Source organism: Gobio gobio (assembly GCF_949357685.1).
Source record: "Gobio gobio genome assembly, chromosome: 23".
NCBI lineage: Eukaryota > Metazoa > Chordata > Actinopteri > Cypriniformes > Gobionidae > Gobio > Gobio gobio.
The window spans coordinates 38,124,450-38,139,845 of record NC_137119.1 but is presented as its reverse complement, the minus strand read 5'-3'; the positions used below and the strand labels follow the sequence as shown (position 1 = coordinate 38,139,845).

General features: G+C 37.9%; 1 protein-coding gene across 2 annotated transcripts; it reads left to right on the top strand.

The window, feature by feature from the left end:
* The first annotated feature begins 8,905 nt into the window (after positions 1 to 8,905).
* Positions 8,906 to 13,252, top strand: LOC307119765 (UDP-glucuronosyltransferase 2A1-like). 2 transcript variants are annotated; one of them, XM_079806285.1, is made up of 2 exons: positions 8,906 to 8,996; positions 11,327 to 13,252. In XM_079806285.1, exon 2 carries the CDS (start codon positions 11,333 to 11,335, stop codon positions 12,935 to 12,937), a length of 1,605 nt encoding a protein of 534 aa, XP_079662411.1. In that variant the 5' UTR covers positions 8,906 to 8,996; positions 11,327 to 11,332; the 3' UTR covers positions 12,938 to 13,252. The 2 variants fall into 2 exon arrangements, with proteins under 2 accessions (XP_079662411.1, XP_079662412.1); XM_079806286.1 differs by having other exon boundaries at positions 8,964 to 8,996; positions 11,309 to 13,183.
* The last annotated feature ends 2,144 nt before the right edge of the window (positions 13,253 to 15,396 follow it).

The window sequence follows — 15,396 nt, the reverse complement described above, 5'->3', positions numbered from 1 at the left end:
TGATTCTCAGCCAACCCAAATGATGTTCCATTACAGCTGCTAGTTCTCTTCACAACAACACAGACACAGGTCGGTTCCTTGAAACGGGCGTTTAATTCTTTGGCTCGTCTTTACGCTGTGAGAACTATATTCGTAAATGAGCATAGTACAAATAAATTAGAAAATTATAAAATACTCTAAAAAATGCTAGGTTAAAAATAACCCAAGTTGGGTTGAAAAGGGACTAACCCAGCAATTGTGTTGTTTTAACCCAGCATTTGTGTTGTTTTAACCCAGCGATTAGGTTGTTTTAAGCAAACATTTAACCCAACCACTGGGTTAAAACAACCCAAATGCTGGGTTAAAACCACAGAATTGCTGGGTTAGTCCCTTTTCAACACAACGTAGGTTATTTTTAACCCAGCATTTTTTAGAGTGTACATGGTATTAAAGGAAAAGAGATACAAAATATGCTTCCAATTCATTAAACAAGTTAAACAAATTTGTTGGCTGCTTGTTATGAAAAGTGTCCTTGAGTCCTTAGTTTTTGCTCTTTACTGTCCGTTTGACTTGTGAAAACGCTAATTTTAAACTTAAATGCAACTTAGCAGAGCCTCGTGAGTGTCTGCTCATCATCAGTCCATCAGGGGCGACGCGGTAGTTCATTTCCGCTAAAGTGACGCATTATTGCGCCTTACGTTTTTAAAGAGCCATGAATTACATACATCACATTTTTAAAGCTGTACCTCAAATAGATGAACACATGAAATCCCGTCAAAAACATGAAATTATATATTAATTATAAATGAATTGATAATGAAACAAATACACAGGACTTTACACAATACAAAAACATAGTGCTTCATCTGCTTCCATAAAACGTTCATATATTGCAACGTTTCGATCATACAAGGTCTTCGCCCGGCACCTACCCAACTTTGGATATGCGCACAATTTTAAAACTTGTTCCTTACTTGAGAAGGGCACTTAAAGGGACATCCCAAAAATGTGAAATTTCATAAAAAACTTTATTTCTTATGTGGAACAGAAAACAAGTTTTACATTTATAGAATGAAAGTTAGGGTGTGTTCACACTTGTAGTTTGGTTCGCTTGGTCCGGACCCCAAAAAAACCCTCGAAAACATTTAGTCGTGGTCCGATTAGCGTTCAGATTGCCATTTTTATCACAGAACCAAAAGATACCGAACCTAAAGGCATAGACATACGTTCACAACCTGATTGGTCGGTTTCTATGACGTATTGCCTATTTTGAGACAGAACTTTCCAAACATCCAAAACAATGCTGTGTGCTGGGATAAATGCTCTTGTTGTGTGTGTGTAGCTACATATGATGGTATTTTGACCAGTTGAGTCCTGGGGCCCGTTCTTCGTACCTCGCTAACTCAGTTAGCTGGATTTGATTGTTGACGATTTGGCATGATCTTGGATTGTTTGGTTCTTCAAAGCTCATCCTGGACTTGCTGTCATAGTAACAGGTCCGTAAGCTTAAACCTGCTCGGGAGCAGCTTATTTCATGTAAACAGGATTAGATTGCATCTTGAGGTGATACTTAAAATCTGTCCCAGCCACTGCTACTTTATTACAAGAGTGCATTACTGAACCAGGGGCAATAATAATATAAAAATTTTATATTGTATATGTATATGAGAATGTATAATGTTGTGTATAATACTATAGACACAGCCACTTGATTGAGCGATTTATTTGTGATGGAATAATTACTTTATATAATTTAGTTTTTATTGGTTTACACACATGTTGTACAGTTAATCTGAGCCGTGCATTAAGTGATCACGGATATTATGGGATGGCTTGATGCAGCGCAAGAGAGGATAATTTGATCTTGACCCATAAGAAACTTAAATACTGTCACATTACAAATCTGCTTCAAATTGAATTAAAAATTAAATTACAACATTTAAATAAAAATGTAAAGGGTGTACAAATACTGTATAAAATCGTGAATATAAATAATTGGTAATCATGTAAAAAAAACAAAAAACATTTGTAATTTATCTATAATAACTTTTATGTTGGTTTGGTCGTTTGGCTGTTTCCTTATAAAGGTTCAGAAATTCGTGGGTTTTTTTTGTGTAATTTGTCAAGTTTTTTGCCAGGTGGCTTTTTAATTATATGATGTCATTACGTTGCTGTCTTGACGCCAGCCAATCGCTGCATTGCTGATCGTGGTTTCGAGTATCGATGCATCTGCCCTCTTCAGGGAAAAAAAGAACGTTCAGTAATCTCAGATAACTTAATCCAGATATTTTAATCCAATCCGCAAATTCGTTTGAAGAACCAAATTAGCCAGAGATCAGTTATCACGATTAAAAGATCTGGGATCTGTCAAATCATCTTAGATGTATTAAGCGAGGTATGAAGAACGGGCCCCTGGTGAAGAGCTTATAAAATGTGTAAATTAGTCAAAACAGCGGCAGGAATACCTCCGTCACACACACAAACGAAGATCTGCGGTTCTGACGCCTGTACTGATAATATGAAAATATGAATATTTTTCTTACACAAACTCGTCAATTCGCTTCAGAAGGCCTTTATTAACACTCTGGAGCCGCGTGGAGCAGTTATATGACGGGCAGATGCACTTTTTATGGACTTCAAAAACAGAGCAACTATGAATCCAATTCAAATTCTTGGATTGGCCTGGACTTTAGTAATATACCTCAGATTTTATTCGTCTGAAAGAAGAATGTCATATACACCTAGGATGACTCGAGGGTGAGTAAATTATGGGCTTTTTTTCATTTTTGGGTGAACTATCCCTTTAATTTGCGTCAGTATAACTTTCCACTCCCATCTGCGCTTTTTTGGAATTGCGCTCTCATGCTAATTTATCCTGTTTAGTAAATCTGGCCCATAGTGTCGCTGTACACGACAGTTTAAAGGGTTAGTTCACCAAAAAAGGAAAATTCTGTCATTAATTACTCACCCTCATGTCGTTGGACACCCGTAAGACCTCCGTTCATATTCGGAACACAAATGAAGATATTTTAGTTGAAAGCTGATGGCTGAGAAAGGCTTCACACAGGCCTCCATTGGCATTCAGTACATTGACACTTCCAAGATCCATGAAAGGCACTTAAAACGTCGTTACAAAGTCTATCTCACCACAGTGGCTCTACAATAATCATACAATGCGACGACAATAGTTTTTGTGCGCAAAAAAAAAATCAAAATAACACCTTTATCCAACTTGTTCTCGACTTCCGTGTGCGCCTCCATGACGCATGCGCGAGAATATGACGCAGATCCGGCGTTCGGACATATGACCCAGAAGCGATTTGTTTACGAGCAGAGGAAGACGCGCGTGTCTAAGCTGTTGGATTCTACATTGATCGTGCTTTAGGTCTCGGCGTAGTGCTCAAAATGGGGCTTAAGTGTGTATTTCATCGATTCCCGAACACCGGCGCTACGTCATATTCTCGCGCATGCGTCGTGGAGGCGCACACGGAAGACAAGAACAAGTTGGATAAAGGTGTTATTTTGATTTTTTTTTGCGCACAAAAACTATTGTCGTCGCATTGTATGATTATTGTAGAGCCACTGTGGTGAGATAGACTTTGTAACGACGTTTTAAGTGCCTTTCATGGATCTTGGAAGTGTCAATGTACTGAATGCCAATGGAGGCCTGTGTGAAGCCTTTCTCAGCATCAGCTTTCAACTAAAATATCTTCATTTGTGTTCCGAATATGAACGGAGGTCTTACGGGTGTCCAACGACATGAGGGTGAGTAATTAATGACAGAATTTTCATTTTTGGGTGAACTAACCCTTTAATACCAAAGGTGCATTTTCACACAAACATTGCTTTACTTTTCCATCGTCCCTTGTGGTTTGTGATACTGTCATGGGACATGATGAAGACAGGGGAGGGCTTGCTGACTATAGCTGTGAGTCATTGAAACAGAGAGACTGTTGATCATTGGCTGCGGGGAACGAAGGCCGTGCGGAGCTCCGAGCGCAGTGACTCAAACCGCGGCCACAGTGCCCTTGACGGAAGGCGTAGTAATGCGACAAGAAGAGAGACTTTTCCAGCCCTCCCTATGTAATTTACTTCCTCCACAGCTCTTCTCCTCCCCATGCCTCCGCCAGCTGAGAACAACAAGCCCCTTGAGTCAGTCACAAGCCCCTAGAGAGACGCACGCGTCCTGTTCATCCTTGAGCAAGGGGGGATTTCTTGTTTCTTATTCAATTTTACTTGAAAGCAAACATAATGCACAGATAAACCTCAGGCTGGGCCAGACAGGCCGTGATGCAAGCTAGAATGATCTTACGAGCTGTGTCTGTATGCATGAACATATATGTGTGTTTTCCTGGAGGTCTCTGAGAGCATGAGGAGGAAAGGCAATAGCTGGTAACATTAAACGCACTGAAAAGCGTTAAAAACAGCTGTCCATTCATTTCAGCATCACCTCGCTTGTTGCACAATGCATTCACACGACATAAATTACACTACCAAAAAACTCTATTCTTATTATTGTATTGTATCCCTGTATTTGAGGAAAACATACAAGAAAATACTGATTAGACACTATTGTTTGGAGTGCCAATACTGTGATAAACAGCCCTGGAGGGAAAGGTGAAAACAGACCTTCCTTTCATTCCTACATTCATTTTGATCAGGTTGCTGTGCTGTGTAAAAACATAAAAGCAGCCATAACATTTGTTGTCATTTCCTCTTGACATTTTTTTTCACATAGTCAAGGGCTGCATCCGAAAACGTAGGCAGCTGACTTGATTTCAGACAGACATCTGAGGCAGTGATAGCGCTTTAATGATCTACAGCAAAATAGAGCGAGCTTTAAACAAATATTTAATTACTACAGTAGCGATTTCTCGCAATGACATCAGAAGTGGAAAGCGAAATATACATTTACACAAAAACTGACCAGTAACCGCAACTTTCAGACGCCATCTTTTCTTTTTCTAGCTTAGCTGTCACCAAATAGAACGCACCGGATTGTGGGATATCAAAGGCAGCAAAGGATACATATGTGCTGCCTTCAAACGCAGCACGTTTGAGCTTCCTCAAGAACCAATGAGGTTCATTCTCGTGTTACGCAGCACGTTTGAGCTTCCTCAAGAACCAATGAGGTTCATTCTCGTGTTACGCAGCACGTTTGAGCTTCCTCAAGAACCAATGAGGTTCATTCTCGTGTTACGCAGCAAGTTTGAGCTTCCTCAAGAACCAATGAGGTTCATTCTCGTGTTACGCAGCAAGTTTGAGCTTCCTCAAGAACCAATGAGGTTCATTCTCGTGTTACGCAGCAAGTTTGAGCTTCAGCGAGAACCAATGAGGTTCATATCTTAAGCATAAATTCAATCTGTTCCTCATATAAAGCGATCAAGTATCTTCAGAAAATTTGGGCTAAACCGCTCAATTCATATGGATTTAATTTTACAATCTCTTTATGAACTTTCTGAAGCGTTAAAGTGGTAGTTGCGTAGCTGTCAATGGAGGGACAGAAATCTTTCAGATTTCAACAAAAAGATCTTCATTTGTGTTTCGAAGAATAACGAAAGTCTTACGGGTTTGGAACAACATGAGGGTGAGTAATGATGACAGAATGTTTAGTTTTTTTGGCGAACTATCCCTTTAAGGTACATAATTTTTTTTCCCCTTATTGCCCTATAAAAATTATGTAAAACATTAAATAATGGCAAAGAGAATCTAAATCTAAAAATCCCCAAAAAGATCCCATTTCTGCCACATAAGAAAAAAAATCATCATGCTTTGGTAAATCATAATTATGACTTAAAAGTCATAATTATTACATAAAAAGAAATTATCAGTCAAAATTATAACATAAGAGCAAAAAAGGGTCATAATTTCAAATTCTATCTCAAAATTATGATTTTTCAAAGCATGTTTTTTTTTCTTGGTGGAAATGGGCTTTCAAAGATATCGTAATAATCTGTAATATTTGCCAATAATTAGTATATTGCTAATAAATTGAGCAAGGCATGTCAAAATAGACGTTTTCACCTTCAAATTCTGTTTTACGTTAAAAACTTAATTAAAAATCAACATTTTATAGCTAAAGAGTGGGAGATTCTCTCAATTATTATGAATTAAACATAAAATTATATTATGTTAATAAACCAAGTTATTTTAATAAATTGTTAATTGTTGTTTTGGGTCAAGTTTTTTATTTTTTATTCAGCGAATAAAGGATTCACTTGTCCAAGTAGGAGTGTATCTGTGGAGGCCGTAAACCTCAGCATAATATGTGGGAAATCAAGATGGTTATGATTTATATGCTTCCTTCCTACGGCACGTACAACACTCGCATACGCACACAATAACGTGCCAGAGTGTACTATTTTGATGTCAGAATGGTACCTGCCCACAGATCAGTGTGTTTCTGTGTGTGTGTGCGTGTTTTGTGTTTTCCACCCACCACCCAGAGCGACGTGTCAGTCTTAGTTTGCGTTGCAGGCTGTTTCTAGATGCACACACATTACTCAGAATCTGTGTTTGAGATCTACAGGACATCTTACTGTTTGAATTCAATCTGTGGATGTCCTTATGTCTCGTTTATATTTACACACAAATACATACATGTACTCACTTGCCTTTATCATGTAGTATAGATACTGAATGTTGAGAACATTATGTGCGTGACCTGATGAACATTAGATGAGACGGTACAATCAGAGCCTTGAATTGTTTATGTAAACCGCCATCAAACACACCATGGCCTTGTGGCCATTATGTTAAGAGTGTCGTAATAAAATGTAATATTAATAACACTTATAAGCCAATTAAATTATTCAGGAGAGACCAGGATTGGTCAGTAGAATGTTTAATTTTAGCTGAAAATCCCTAATTGAATAAACATATATTTATTTTAAAACTAAACACATTTGTCTGAGGACTTATGATTACGATAATTTGGACCTTTTTCAGTCTTTTACGAGTTCACTTTCCATTCACTTAAACATATCAAATGTGTTTACCATCTCTTTTAACATTGATTTTGACACGTTTTGACATTTATTGTTTTGATATAATTAATGATTGTGGATCAAGAGGGCAAACATTCAGATGTTACATGTTTGTGACAGCACCCTCGCCTCCTCTGACCCAGAAATTAAGACTTTCATCCATTATGAAAGATTGTCAAAATGGTCCAAATCATAAATTAATCATATCAGACAAATGTGTTGAGTGATGTTAGTCTCCATTATAGTAGCACTGGCCTTTTAACATGGACATGAAAACTAATTGTTGATATCGATTCAAGTTACTGTTCATTTGTAAATGTCGCCACCCAGTGGCATTATGCTGTTACTACTAAATGTCAGTGTTTACTCGAGATAAATGATTGATTTAAAAAAATACACAAAATCAATCATTTTAGACTTGCCAGCACCAACTAGTTATATGTATAGAAGCAAGAAAATTATGTAGAACGCATTTACACACCGTAGTAGGGTAAGTTACCCGTAGCCTACCGTAACACAGGTCTTGTGATGCGTCGTAAACTTACAAATTAAAAATTCACTAAACGTTCACCTTATTTGCCACATATGCAGGACAGGTCAAAGTTTATCTCCTCATGGTGTTTGGATTTCTACTTCAAAGTTTGACCGCAGTCCTGACTTTCCTGAATGCTGAAGTTTACCAACCGTCAGCTCTCGATGGGCGCAACTGCGCATGCCCAATGCGTTCGCCCCGTTCAAACGTCATCTCTGATGGCCTGCGAGGGGAAAATAATTAGGCAATTTCAATAAGGTAATCTTATCATTTTAACATTAACATTAAAAAGGACTTATTAGAAAGCTATCATACTACTTTTTGTCGTTAATTACCCACAATTAGGATTTTTTTTTTAAACGCTTGTGTTATAGGCTAGTCATATTTATATTTTTGAGTAATTCTCCAAAAACATTTAACTTTTTTTAATCCAGTTCTGTTCAGTTTGTTCCCATATAGGCTGTTTAAGACAGCTAAGTATATTATTAACATCATGTCCTTATTATTAATCATAATTTTCACAAAAGAATGCACCAGTTACGATATTTAAAGTAATGACCCACTGAAGTAAAGGTAAAATAATAACTTAAAACACATTTAAAGGTAAATTAGTAACTTTTTCAACATAGTGGTAAAACAGCCTCTTACTTCCCACAACTTATTTTACATATTTGTATTTTCAAGAATTGATAACACAAGTGAAAAGAAATCAAAGTACAAACATTCATTAAATTATTTATATTATTTTCTTAATGTGTATTGCTTTTTGCACAACACTTAGATCTTGCACACTATAAAAAAGTTGCTGCCTTCAATTTAAGTATCAACTTGGCTTTGTAACTTAAGTCATTTCAACTTAAATTACTGTAAACTGACTTTAAAAATGAGTTGAATCTCATATAGCTTTAAAAAAACAAGTTTTAAATGGTGAAAACAGTTAATATATGGTTTGATTATAGAATGATGCCTTTTAATAGAAATTTCTCTTTTAGTTGACATGTTTCATGTCTGAAAAAGAGACATGTGTCTGTCGTTTCTTCTCACTTCATTCTCAGGATGTTGTCATGCACACTTCACACTTTATTCTTATATCTAAGGAAAGTATTAAACAATGAACCATGTTGCCATCATCCCTGAACTGTGCCATGACAGAAAAAAAAAAACAGAAAACACAACAATAATGATTCGTTTGATTTCTCTTGCTTTTCTCTCAACATCTCACGTGGAGAAGGCATTTGTTTTGTAATATTTGTTGAAAGCTCTTTGAAAAACATTTGCATTTGCCTTGCTTTAAGTCCTGGATGAAGCAATGGAGGAGGTTTTTGTGAAACAGTAGGAGCACACACTTCTCACGCAAACTCAAACACACAGCTGAGTTAACAACGCCCACTTCCCTGGGATTACCTCCACTCTGTTATGCAATACTAAAACATGATCTGGACTTGGAACCAGACTGAACAAACCCTCATTTCATCGGAGAGAAGAGGCAACAGAAGAAGGTAAAAGAGCTTTATTAAGTCAATGCAACAGTAATGAACCTTTATTACCATCTGAATGTACAGTTTTTGTTGCAGTATAATTGTTCTTCTTTGCCCACTAAAGGCTTTTTTTATTTTGCATGTTGCACATGAAAGGAATATGGGTTTATACAACATGCAATCTTTCTCCAAAACCTCAATGGTTAACAACAAGTCACATCTGCTTTAAATAACACGGTCTGTTCAGGGCTTCAGCAACATTTTGTGTGTCTGTATGCACTCAAGCATGAAGTTTCCAGGGTAGAGTAATGGGTTACTGGAGAAGAAAACTTTGGTGTTGGATTTACTTTGACACCATTTTTACTCAAATACTTACAAATAAACAGCAAGTAACTTTATTTGTAAAACATATATATATTTTAAAAAACATACTGCATCTTTGTTTACTTCGAAAAGTCTTTTTAAGTGCACTTTACAATAAGGTCCCATTAGTTAACGTTAGTTAATGTATCTATGAGCAATTCGGCATATATTTGCTACAGTATTTATTCATATTTGTTTGCATTAGTTAATATATATACAACCATTCATGTTAGTTTATGTTAGCTTGGGTCCATTAAATAAAATTAACTTTGTTATTAATAAATGCTTTAGAAGTATGTTAGTTCATATTAACCAGTGTAGTTAACCAATGTTAAAGGGTTAGTTCACCAAATTTTTTTAATTTGTCATCATTTACTCATGTCATTCCAAACCCGTAAGACTTTTGTTCATCTTTGGAACACAAATAATCTCTCCATTGACAGTCTACGCAACTACAACTTTGACGCTTCAAAAAGTTTGTAAAGAGATTGTTAAACTAATCCATATGAATTTAGTCTTTGATTCACATAAACATTGATCAGTGAACATAAACAGAAGCTCAACCAAACCTCCTTGACATGTGAGAACAAACCTCATTGGTTCTTGCTGAAGCTCAAACGTGTTGCGTAACACGAGAATAAACCTCATTGGTTCTTGCTGAAGCTCAAACGTGTTGCGTAACACGAGAATGAACCTCATTGGTTCTTGCTGAAGCTCAAACGTGTTGCTTAAAACGAGAATTAACCTCATTGGTTCTTGCTGAAGCTCAAACGTGTTGCGTAACACGAGAATAAACCTCATTGGTTCTTGCTGAAGCTCAAACGTGTTGCGTAACACGAGAATGAACCTCATTGGTTCTTGCTGAAGCTCAAACATGTTGCTTAAAACGAGAATTAACCTCATTGGTTCTTGCTGAAGCTCAAACGTGTTGCGTAACACGAGAATTAACCTCATTGGTTCTAGCTGAAGCTCAAACGTGCTGCGTAACACCAGAATTAACCTCATTGGTTCTTGCTGAAGCTCAAACGTGTTGTGTAACACAAGAATAAACCTCATTGGTTCTTGCTGAAGCTCAAACGTGTTGCGTAACACGAGAATGAACCTCATTGGTTCTTGCTGAAGCTCAAACGTGTTGCGTAACACGAGAATTAACCTCATTGGTTCTTGCTGAAGCTCAAACGTGCTGCGTAACACAAGAATGAACCTCATTGGTTCTTGCTGAAGCTCAAACGTGTTGCGTAACACGAGAATGAACCTCATTGGTTCTTGCTGAAGCTCAAACTTGCTGCGTAACACGAGAATTAACCTCATTGGTTCTTGCTGAAGCTCAAACGTGCTGCGTAACACAAGAATGAACCTCATTGGTTCTTGCTGAAGCTCAAACGTGTTGCGTAACACGAGAATGAACCTCATTGGTTCTTGCTGAAGCTCAAACGTGCTGCGTAACACGAGAATGAACCTCATTGGTTCTTGCTGAAGCTCAAACGTGCTGCGTAACACGAGAATTAACCTCATTGGTTCTTGCTGAAGCTCAAACGTGTTGCGTAACACAAGAATGAAACTCATTGGTTCTTGCTGAATCTCAAACTTAGTCTCTTCATAAAATTTGGACTAAAGCACTCAGTTCATATGGATTTTTTTATGATCTCTTTATGAACTTTTTGAAGCGTCAAAGTGGTAGTTGCGTAGCTGTCAATGGAGGGACAGAAAGATCTCAGATTTAATCAAAAAGATCTTCATTTGTGTTCCGAAGATGAACAAAATTCTTACGTGTTTGGAACGACATGAGGGTGAGTAATTAATGACAGAATAACATTTTTTAGGTGAACTATTAACAAATTGAACCTTATGGTAAAGTGTTACCAAAGAATGTGTTGGATTGTGAAGAAACAGATACAGAAAAAGCTTTTTGTTGAAGAAAATACAGTTTCATCATGTCATATTAACATAGTAAGTCTTGTAAACATTAGTGTTTTTATGTGCACTAGGGAGCAATGAATGTCCTCAAAGCTTCACACTGTCTTCTGGCTCTATCCGTAATCTTCGCCATCGATCTTCCCTCCGCTCTGGCCGGAAAGGTTCTTGTTTTTCCTGTGGACGGCAGCCACTGGGTCAACATGAACATACTGATTGGCGTCCTTCACTCCAGCGGACACGAGATCACCGTGGTGCGAACCGCCAGCAGCTGGTACGTCAAAGAGGATTCACCGCACTACACAGCCATAACGGTGACCCTACCGGAGGCCATTAACATCGAGAAGCCAGAGTTCTTCATCTCGTTCCTCAGTGAAATGCTCGAGATACAGGAGCGTGGAGGATCCCCGCTTGCATCCATGCAGTTTTATTGGCAGATGCTGACAGGTCTCTACAACATGCATCGGCAGGCAAGTCGGCTGGTTGTGGAGATTTTCGAAAACCCGGTGCTGATGAAACAGCTGTACGAGGGACATTACGACGTGGTCCTTACTGACCCGGGTCTGCCTGCGGGTGTGCTGGTGGCTCATAAACTCAGACTACCCATGGTGTACAATGTGAGATGGATGACGAGTGGAGAAGGACACTTTGTTGTCGCACCTTCTCCGGCTTCATATGTCCCTGCAGCAGGGAGCCTTCTGTCGGGCCGCATGTCGTTTGGGCAAAGGGTCAAGAATAGCTTCCATTATATGCTGAATATGTACATAGATCAGTTCATTATCAGACCAGAGTATGACAAACTAGTCGCACGCTACTTTGGACCAGAAACGGACTTCTACCACTTGCTGCAAGGGGCGGATATTTGGCTCATGAGGTCGGATTTCGTCTTCGAGTTCCCGCGCCCAACCATGCCCAACGTCATCTACATCGGAGGCTTCCAGTGCAAACCCTCCAAGCCATTACCTCCAGATCTGGAGGAGTTTGTGAAAGGTTCAGGAGAACACGGGGTGGTTGTAATGTCACTAGGTACACTCGTGAAAGCTCTTCCTAGTGAAATCACGTCTAAAATCGCTGCCGGATTCGCTCAGCTCCCCCAGCGAGTCATATGGAGGCACTTAGGAGAACGCCCTCATAATCTGGGCAACAACACTCTCCTGGTTAAGTGGTTTCCTCAGAACGACTTGCTTGGTCACCCTAAAACACGTGCATTTGTCGCTCACGGTGGAACGAATGGCATTTATGAGTCTATCTACCACGGTGTACCAGTGGTTGGGATTCCCTTGCTTTTTGACCAGTTCGAGAATATGTTGCGTCTCCAGGTACGAGGGGCCGCTAAAGTACTTGATGTGACCAAACTGGACAGTCAGAGCTTTTTGGCAGCAGTGCAGGAAGTTTTACATCAGCCGTCATACAGGGAAAACATGCAGCGACTGTCTAGGCTCCACAAAGACCAGCCAACACAACCTCAGGATAGCGCCCTCTATTGGATCGAGTATGTAATGCGGCACAAGGGGGCAGCACATTTACGGACCGAGTCCTATAAGATGCCGTGGTACTCTTATCACTCTTTAGACGTAATGGCATTTTTGCTGGCAGTGGTGCTGACAACAGGGGGAGCTGTGATTCTTACAATACGCTATTTGTGTTTGTGTCTGTGCAGGAGTAAGAAATCAAAACTTGAGTGAAGCATTGATGACCAATAAATAATATTTGGTAACACTTTCTATGAAGCCTGTATTTATAATGCCTGTCTCACTAACGCATTATAATGCTTGTATTATCTCATGTCTAAGCATAAAAAGAGTTTATTGTCTATTTGTGGTTATAACCTTGTATGATGTATAACACACAATGAACACCGTGTTATACTATAATTCCTATATTTATAATAAATTCATCTTGGCATTGCTTAAGATGCACAGTATCTTACTACATTTCATACATGTGTTTTTTTATTGTTGTTGCTTAAAGTGACAAATACAGTCTTCTTGTAAATTCCCAAAAGGCTTTGTAATGTGGTCATGATGATTTAGAAGTGCTGCTTAAAAAAATTAAAAAAGGCTAGATCTATTTTTAAACAGTCATAGATAGTATGAAGTTATGAGACATTACACTGAAGGTAAAATTATCTTATTTTTTATATATGAGACTTTTACAATACAATTTGTGTGTGTATATATATATATATATATATATATATATATATATATATATATATATATATATATATATATATATACATACATACATATATACAGTTGCAAGAAAAAGTATGTGAACCGCTTGCAGAATCTGTGAAAATGTGAATAATTTTAACTAAATAAGAGAGATCATACAAAATGAATTTTTTTTACATATAGTCCACAAGACAAAAAAACAGCTGAATTTATCAAAATAACCCTGTTCAAAAGTTTATGAACCATTGATTCTCAATACAGTGTCGTTCCCTGGATGATCCACGGCTGTTTTTTGTGTTTTGGGATGGTTGTTCTTGAGTCTCTTGTTTGTCCTGAGCAGTTAAACTGCCCAATGTTCTTCAGAGAAATCCTCCAGTTCCTGCAAATTCTTCAGTTTTCCAGCATCTTCTGCATATTTGAACCCTCTCCAGCAGGGACTCTATGATTTTGAGATCCATCTTTTCACACTGAGGACAATTGAAGGACTCAAACACAACTATTAAAGGTTGAAACATTCACTGATGCTTCAGAAGGAAACATGACGCATTAAGAGCCGGGGGTGAAAACCTATTGAATTTGAAGATCAAGGCTATTTGTCTTCTGGGAAACATGCAAGTATCTTCTGTTGCTTCTGAAGGGCTGTACTAAATGAAAAAAAAAAAAAAAGATATTTAAACAAAATAAGAAAAATGTGGACCTCTTCATCCTGTTCAAAGGTTTTCACCCCCGGCTCTTAAAGGGTTAGTTCACCCTAAAATGAAAATTCTGTCATTAATGACTTCATCTTCGGAACACAAATGAAGATATTTGAGTTGAAATCCGATGGCTCAGAAAGGCCTCCATTGGCACAATGCACTGTACCATAAAATGTATTAAAGACGTCGTTACAAAGTCCATCTCACTACAGTGGTTCTACAATAACTTTATGACTTATATAGTGATGACGATTTCAAAACACGGCCTCATGAAGCTTCGAAGCGTTATGAATCAGTGAGTCGATTCAGCAGTTTGAATTGCCAAAGTCACGTGATTTCAGCAGTTTGGCGGTTTGACACGCAATCCGAATCATGATTTGACTCTCTGATTCATAGCGCTTCGAAGCTTCATGAGGCCGTGTTTTGAAATCGTCATCACTATATAAGTAGTTATTTGGAGGTTTTTTGCGCACAAAAACTATTCTCGTCGCTTCATAAAGTTATCGTAGAACCACTGTAGTGAGATGGACTTTGTAACAACGTCTTTAGTACCTTTTATGGGTCTTGAGAGTGTAAAGTGCCATTGAGCCAATGGAGGCCTTTCTGAGCCATCAGATTTCAACTAAAATATCTTCATTTGTGTTCCGAAGATGAACGGAGGTCTTACGGGTGTCCAATGAAATGAGGGGAAGTAATTTAATGACAGAATGTTCATTTTTGGGTGAACTAACCCTTTAATGTATCGTTTTCTTCTGGAGCATCAGTGAATGTTTCAACCTTTTTTAATAGTTGCGTTTGAGTATCTCAATTGTCCTCAGTGTAAAAAAGATGGATCTTAAAATCATACAGTCCCTGCTGGAGAGGGTTTCAGGATTATTTAATGAAAAGAACAGCATTTATCTGCAATATAAAGCTTTTGCAACATTATAAATGTCTATACTGTCACTTGATCAATCTAATGCATTAGATTGCATATTCATTTCTTTAAGACCCCCCCAAAAAAATCATTACCAACCCAAAACTTTTGAACAGTAGTACAATGTTACAAAAGCTTTCTATTTCAGATAAATACTGTTTTGAACTTTTAAAGAATCTTAAACAATTTTTTTACACAACTGCTTTCAACATTGATAATAATCATAAATGTTTCTTGAGCAGTAAATCATCATATCAGAATGATTTCTGAAGGATCATGTGACACTGAAGACTAGAGTAATGATGCTGAAAATTCAGCATTGATCGCAGGAATAAATTACATTTTAAAAGATATTC

What these genes read in the sequence shown, in the direction of transcription:
- LOC307119765 (XM_079806285.1), top strand. Translation starts at nt 11,333, where the DNA reads ATGAATGTCCTCAAAGCTTCACACTGTCTTCTGGCTCTATCCGTAATC.